This window comes from Phyllostomus discolor, chromosome 5, assembly GCF_004126475.2.
Source record: "Phyllostomus discolor isolate MPI-MPIP mPhyDis1 chromosome 5, mPhyDis1.pri.v3, whole genome shotgun sequence".
NCBI classification, from domain to species: Eukaryota; Metazoa; Chordata; class Mammalia; order Chiroptera; family Phyllostomidae; genus Phyllostomus; species Phyllostomus discolor.
In genome coordinates, this window is record NC_040907.2 from 110,227,640 (window position 1) to 110,235,212 (window position 7,573).

The 7,573-nt window shown below is 46.7% G+C and overlaps 1 protein-coding gene across 1 annotated transcript; it reads right to left on the minus strand.

Annotated features, from left to right (window-relative positions):
* Positions 1-456: 456 nt before the first annotated feature.
* LOC114497700 (neuropeptide Y receptor type 4-2) lies at positions 457-7,152 on the minus strand. The gene is made up of 2 exons (XM_036026709.1): positions 6,976-7,152; positions 457-4,565 (listed from the first exon to the last, which is right to left on the minus strand). The coding sequence occupies exon 2, from the start codon at positions 4,526-4,528 to the stop codon at positions 3,401-3,403; it is 1,128 nt and encodes a 375-aa protein (XP_035882602.1). The 5' UTR covers positions 4,529-4,565; positions 6,976-7,152; the 3' UTR covers positions 457-3,400.
* Between the last annotated feature and the right edge of the window lie 421 nt (positions 7,153-7,573).

Consider the following 7,573-nt stretch of genomic DNA (forward strand, 5'->3'; position numbering starts at 1 on the left):
GAAATGTATATAATAGGCATAGGAATATCTAAATATGCCACAATATATGATGATTAAGGACACAAGATGTATCTAGTCACTGAACTATTAGCTCCATGAAGACAAGGACAATGTTTATTTTATCTACCACTCTCTCTTAAGTACCTACTATGTGTCTGACATTTATTAAATGAATGAATAAAATTCTTACAAGGTTAAGCAAAAAAAGATATAAAATAATCTTTAAATATTATATATAACTATGCATACACTCACAGTATGATCTCAACCATGGTAAAAAATAATAAAATGTAATACTAGATATATAAAAACTAAAGAAATTACTCCATAGAATGTAAATAATGATTATCTTTGTGTGATGGAACATAATTTCCTGTTTCATTTTACTTTTGTATATTTTACATATTTTCATGAATGAATATGATTAGTTTTATAATGAATAAAACAAGTCAAAGTCTTTTCTTAAAAAAGGAAGGGCTAGAGTTCAACAAAATTCAAGCTCAAACCATCAGAATTTGATAAGGCTTTGCACCTGCTGAGAGTTCCCAAGCACTTTTTGTGGGTGTGAGTTTCCGCTTACAGCCATGGTGCTCTTCTGAAGATGGACTCCTCTCATTACCATCAGGAACAAGTCCTTAGTTGGGCTAGCAAAGGCCCCTCTGAGAGCTTAGAGAGATTCTATTCAGAGGAACCAGCTTTCACTACAGCCTTTTCTAAACTCTTAATCAGCTGTCAAAAATAATGTGCAGCAGGACAAAAAACCTTGATGATACAGTTATAAGTGAAATAGAACATATACAGAGGGGCATGTTCATAAGAATATAACTATGCAAACTGTTCATTTGGCATATATCCATTAAAGGGATGAAAAGACTTCAGAAGAAATATATCCACATATGGCCCGAAAAGAGGCAAACAACCAAAACTGAATTTACCTTTTTGGCAATACCATTTTAAAGTCATACCTCCAGAACTAGGATTCTTAAAGGTCTACCCCAGAAACCACAGTGGGTGCCTTTGGGTGCTCATCAAGTGGTTCCAGGCTCCAGAACAATCTGTTTTTTAAAGCAGAGCTTCTCCAGTGTAAATGTGTGCATTGCTAACTTGGAGATCCTGATAAAATGCAGATTCTGATTCAAAGGTCTGGGATGGGAAAAGAGATTCTGCATGTCTAACAAGCTCTAGTTGATGCTAAGACACCCAGTGAGTTCCCTGGGTGCTAGGTAACCAGGCAATTCTAAGGGTCATTAGGAACCAGGAGCAGGAGACAGCCACCCAGGAAGGCCATGTTAGCTAAAGCAAGGCGAGGAGAGCACAGAAGACAGCCAATGAGTCCTTCAACCAGTAACCCAATTCATAAAGTCCAGCACCTTCTCCAGATGCATAGCTTGGTCCCCAAGTCCTCAAGCATGCTGGCACCCTAATGCATTCATATCCTCAAGCATCCTGCCTGATACCACTGAGAGGAGTGATGCGAAGTAAACTCCAGGGAATTTCATATGATGTGGAGGTTCCTGAGGCCTCAATTTCTTGGGGAGCTTGGTCAATGACATCTTCCTAGGATGGGTCCCCAAGGCTTTTGCTGGCAGCTGGTTACCTGGAGCAGCCAGCAGCAGATGGCACCAAAGGACAAGTACAAGCTGTGTTCAAGAAAGTGGCTCAGCAGTCTATCCTAAAAAAACAGGATAAAGTTGAACAAAGGAACAAAATGGGAGATGTGACCAAAACCTGGGACAAGGCAAACAGCTCCAGGAAGGAAGCTAATGATTCAAAGTACACTTGTCTTGAGTGTCGGCTATACAGTCTCTTGGTTAGGGGCCAGACCAGAAAGACAGTCAGATATGGCTGTTCAATCACCTGCTGCCTCGTCCTTTGCTAGATCCCCTGTGTGGAGCCAGTCCTAGGAGCCTTACAGAGAGGCCCTTGAGGATTCTAGGCACCTAAATACCCTGCCCTAGGAGGCCATAATATGTCCATCCACTGTTCACTCTGCTGGAGGGTAGGTGGGCCTCAGCCTATAGGCCAGGTCTGGACATCCCACCCAAAGTGGTCCATGATCAATCTTGACATTTTCTTCTCTGCAAGGACAAGCTGTCTGGTCCATACACAGATGAAACCTTGGATCTGGCTCAGCATCCAAAAGACTGCTCCATGACCTCTATGGTGAGATATTCGTACTTATCATAGCCTTTTCTCCATTTTCCCTGGCTGGCTGGAGGAAGAAGGACCCCCTATTCCTTTCAGCCAGTGCTCCATTAAGCCAGACTCCAAGAACTCCCTCCTCCTTCCACTACTGAAGGCCACTGAGAAACCCAAAGATGTGAGAAGGCTTTGAAAGAATCATGACACATCACCTAGAGCAAGTCAGCTCAGTGGTCAGAGTGTGAAATGAAGGGTGCTGGAGTCATGGCCTTGAGTACTATAGGCCTCAGCAATGGGTCAACACTAAGGTCACAGAGTCCCTGGCCAGCTGCCTTGTTAAGAGAGATCCTGGGAGGCAAGGGATGGCAAATGATAGAGTGTGGCTGCAGCAGCCTCAGCTCTTGCCATGCTCTTCCTGGAGCATGACACAGGGCACCTGTCCTTGGCTAAGCAGACACCTTTTCCATCAGCCTACCATGGCAAAGCTTTCTGGAGCTCTCTCCTTGTGCCAAGGCCTATCCAAGGTATGGGGGACACAGCTTTATGACAAATGTCATATTCAAGATCCTGACAATCTTTTCAAGGGTAGATACTTAAAGGTTTATTTCCTTACAAGATGGCAGAAATAGTGAAAGAGAAAAAGGATAGAGTAGAATGTGAGTCCTGAACTTCCTGCTGCTCAGGGTTGATTTGCTTACTGTAGGGGAGTGTGATGACCCAAGACTGCCAAGATCTGCTGTCTGCCATTGGGTATGTTAATCAGGTAATAGTAACCACACTGTCTTGCCTCCATAGAATTCTTTACAACTTAAAAGGGCCATCGACAAAGATTATCTCTCACAGATTTTAGGGGCTGACCAAGGTCCAGAGCTCAGACTCCACATTCTTCTTCCCTCACCCCACAGGGACCTTGCAGTCTCATTAGTAGATGTGAAACCCCGGGGTTCCTAGGACAGGCATCTGTTGCTGAGTTACCAGAATGAACCCTGCATGCTACTTGCAGTCCATCTTTGGCTCTGACATCTGCTTAATCTGTAACCTAAAGAATCCAGACTCAAAAGTCCCCCAGGAATAAATAGCTGAACCATCTGAATGTCAAGCTTCACAATGCAAATAGAGGCAAAAATGGGCTTTGCCAACCTATCTGAGCCCCAGAAAGCCAGTAATAATGAAGTACGACCCTCAGCTTACAGAGTGCCCACTTAGCTAAATGAAGGACCCTGGCAATGAACATGAGAGGGAGAAGCTCTGGACTTGGCTACATGAGGTTGGACCTGACACTGAGCCTCAGAGACCCTTTGGAGACTTCTGTGTGTACTGTAGACAGAGGCAGATGCTCAGACTCCTCCACAGGGGTGCTCTGCTGGCAAGTCAGCACCAGGACCTTGACCTCCTTCTTGAAGTTAGTGTTAAGAAAGCCATAGATGAAGGGATTGACACAAGCGGAGGCCATGGCAAGCAGGTGGCACACCAAGAAGATGAGGTTGCCATGACAAATGGGGATGGCTTCATGATACCAGTCCTCTAGGCTGTTGAACACATGCAGGGGCAGCCAGAGCAGGGCGAAGGCAGCCACCATTGCCAAAAGGATCCCGTTGATCTGCTTCACCTGCCAAGCCTGTGAACTGTAGGTGCCCTTGTGGAACAACTGCTTCCGTTGCCTCAGGCGCTGGTAGATGCGGACATAGCAGACCAGGATGAAGGCCAGCGGGATGCAGTACTGGAAGAGCAGCAAGAAGGTGGTGTAGATGATGCGGTGGTGGTCCAGTGGCCAAGACTCAGTACAGACCACCTTATCTGCCAGAAATTCCAGAGCCTTGGAATGGTTCTTGTGAAAAACATCCTCCAGGACACTGTTGGCCAGAAAAGGCAAGGAGAGGAAGCAGGCAATGAGCCAGATGACTACAATCCCCAGGTAGGCCTGGGAGACACTGGGCTTCCAGCCTGTTGGGTTGATGATAAGCTGATGCCTCTCTAGGGCCACAAGGACAAGTGAGAGGATGGAGACTGTCACCGACATACATTGGATAAAGGCTGACATCTTGCAAAGGACCTTGCCAAAGACCCAGTAGTCCATGATGGTATAGATGACTGTGAGTGGCTGGCAGATGAGGCACATAAGGAAGTCAGAGAAGGCCAGGTTGGCTATGAGCAAGTTGGTTACATTGGCCTTCTCCTTCTGCCTAATGGTCACACATATCAGGCAGAGGTTGCCTAGGATGCCCACAATGGTCTCAATGCTGTAGGAGGTGACAATGAAGACCATCAGATCTACAGAATCCTGGCAGTGGTCAGAGAAGTTGTACAGGATGCCCTTTGATTTACTCCTGTTTTGAACCTGTGGGGATCCTGGGAGCAGCATGGACAGAAAGTGAGAGATATTCATGGTGCATGTGAGGTTTCAGAAGATTCAGTGATGACACCTGCAAAGCAAAGAGACAAATGGTACTCAGGGATTGGGCCCCTTCATGAAATCCAGGGAGGAGCAGGGTGCAGGTAGAGATGTTCACGGTTGCTTTGACCCAAAGGCTGGTATTCAGTGTACCTGAGACTCAGAGATGTAAAGCAACTTCCCTATAGTCACACAGCTAATAAGTTGTGGGGCCCAAATTCAAACCAGGTCTGTCTGATGACAAAACTTGTTCCAAAAATTCCCCCTGACCTCAGGCCTTGGGGCAGTTTTGATGATAAAAAAAAAAAGTTGGACTGTTGTATGCAAAGTTTAGGGAGAGAATTATTCAGGGCACATGAGTAGAATTCCCTTGTCACATTTTATCCAAGTAAAGAAAACATTAATGCCACCATATGCTCAGGTCCTTCCATAGCATACCATGTCCTTAAGGATAAAACCAGAATCTCAGGGCTGACACACAGCACCATCCTGGCCTCAGCCACTACTTACCCTACCAGACTTGTTTTTCAGATGACACATAGCAAAGTTGAAGACTGCCTGGTATGCAAAAACTGAGTCATCAACACACTGACTCTCTCTTCCTGCCTACCATGTATACACACATGCCTGTTCAAGTTTATGGGATGCCCATTACTCTCCATAGGGATTCCCTCCACACCTATGCTCAAGTTGCCTGAAACAGTTTTCAGTTCCCAAATGCACCAGCCAGGTCCACATCTCCATGCCCTGGCATAGCCTGTCCCTTTATCTCTGGTGCCTCCTCAACACAAGGGATCCTCTGCCAAGTCTAAATTTGGACTCCAGAACCTACAAGTGACAATGCCAGTGACGGATGTTTGGAGATGGAGAGCTACCATATCATTACACACATCACTGTGACTCACCTTTGTCATTAGTCCCCTAGGCATCATTAATCCCACAAGCAGTTCTCAAGGAACTTGAGTTCTTCGGGTAATATCAGAATCACTCCAGGAGTATATTGAAAATTCAGATTCCAGAGCCCCTTACCAGAGGGGTACATTTAAGTGAGTCTGGGATGGGGCTCAAGAACCAGTATTTTAACAAGTGGCCCATGTGATTCTGATGCACATGGTCCTGAGGACCCATTTTGATAAACACTTTTCACAAAGGAATACCCTATTTCAGATATACTTTAAGTCTCATATAATGGTCATGTCTATTATTGAACATATATCTGTTCTTCATGATCAAGTGCTAAGTTAGAAACTGTTGTCACAGAGTAGGGGCAAAATTAACCAGAGATCAGTAAAATTTATTTGTCAGCTGACATAAAGGTCACTTACCTTGCATTTGATCTGGCTTATAAAAATAAGTCCCTTTTAACCACTACAGGATCAAGGCATGGATTCTGCCCACAGTTCACAGTACGGTTATTTTAATTAACAAACCTCATAGGTAGAAAGTTTTCTGGCACAAGAGTCATCTGGTAAAAAGAGGCATTTGGACAGAACATGAGAAAATGAAATATACCAGAGCCAAATGTAAGGTCCAGTATCTAAGTCAAAAACATCCACGGGTGCCTGAAATTGTGGCAGACACACTGTGCTTTGTCAGAGCAGCAAATGGGATGAAAACCCAAGGCTGTGGATGACCATCAGCCAAGGTCGGGTCAACACCTTGGTGTGGGGACCCACACCAGTGGTTCTAAACTGGTCAAGTGCAGGATGATCAGAGTGGAGTTACCGGGTGGGGAAAACTCCAGAAAGTCCCCCTGGTTCTTTCACTCATCTTGTCAGGGGACATGTACCAAGCCCCATGCTATAAATAGGGCTGCAAGATGACACATACAGCCATGTCCCTCCCAGACCAGCGGTACTGAGGACCAGGAAAGCAGATACATCTCAAAGCCACATTGCCATCACCAAAACCAGTATAAATGGAATGTCTGTGAGCTCTGGATTTAGTTCCCAGGTGGCTCTCAAGACAAGGTGGGAACACCTGCAGTCCTGGGGAAGGCCTCCCCTGCAGCCTGCTTCCTGTCATCTCCATCCATCAGATGAAAAGTAACAAATAATAAAAACACTATCAATCTCCCATGAGGTAAGAATGGAGAAGGATGTCTGCTTTGTTTCCTGAAATGTCAGTGAACAGCTCCTGTCTCCTAATAATGCCCCAGGTGCCCAGACACTTTCCATGCATCCCTTACCTCCTCTACTCGCAGCTCACAGGTAAGGTGGCATGCCACCCACTGTTCAGGTGAGGACACTGAGGCTGCAGGAGCCCAAGACCACACAACGGACAAGGTGCTCCTGCCAGCCCCAGTTGTGTGGCTCTGAGCCCCCTTCCCAGCCACCTGTAGGCAGAGAGTGGGCGAGACTTTCCTGGTGGGCCCCTCGAACCCTGGCCCAAGCCCCTCCGACCCTGGGACCTGCGAGGTGCGCAGCGTGAACCCTGCTCACCGACTCTGGCAGATGGTCCAGGAGCTTTCTGCGTCAAGAGCGGAGCAGTCCTGCCCGTCTGACGTCTGCCTGCTGCTTGCTGCCTGCTGGACTACCTCCTATGCTGCTGCAGCCCGCGTCCGCCCACGAGAACGCTCAGGCTTCCCAGGACCCAGGCTCTTGCCGGGGGAAACCACGCCCGCCAGCCCTCCTGGAGCTGCAGGCCAGCAACCAGGAAGAGTGTTTTCTCTTTCTCCCTCCTCTCCTCTCCCCTCCCCTTCTCCTTCTTCTTCTCCTTCTTTTTCATCTTTCTTCTTCTTCTCTTTCCCTCTCTTTGTCTCCCTCTCCTCGTCTCCTTCTCCCTCTCTTCTTCTCTCTCTTCCCCTCCCTCCCTTTTTTCTTCTTTTCTTCTTTCTTCTTTCTTCCTTCTTTCTTCTTCTTCTCCCCCCTCCTCTCTTTCTCCACTGGACATAGCCCAGACCTCCCAGACACTCCCCACACACACCAAGTAACCCCAGAGGCACCATTCATGGTGCTGCCTATGGGAATGGCCCTGGTTGTGAGCAGCTGACATTTATAGAATGTGTGGACTCTACAGACATTACCCTATTTGATCATC

Excerpts from the sequence above, each read along its gene's own strand:
- LOC114497700 (XM_036026709.1), bottom strand. The coding sequence starts at position 4,528 with ATGAATATCTCTCACTTTCTGTCCATGCTGCTCCCAGGATCCCCACAG.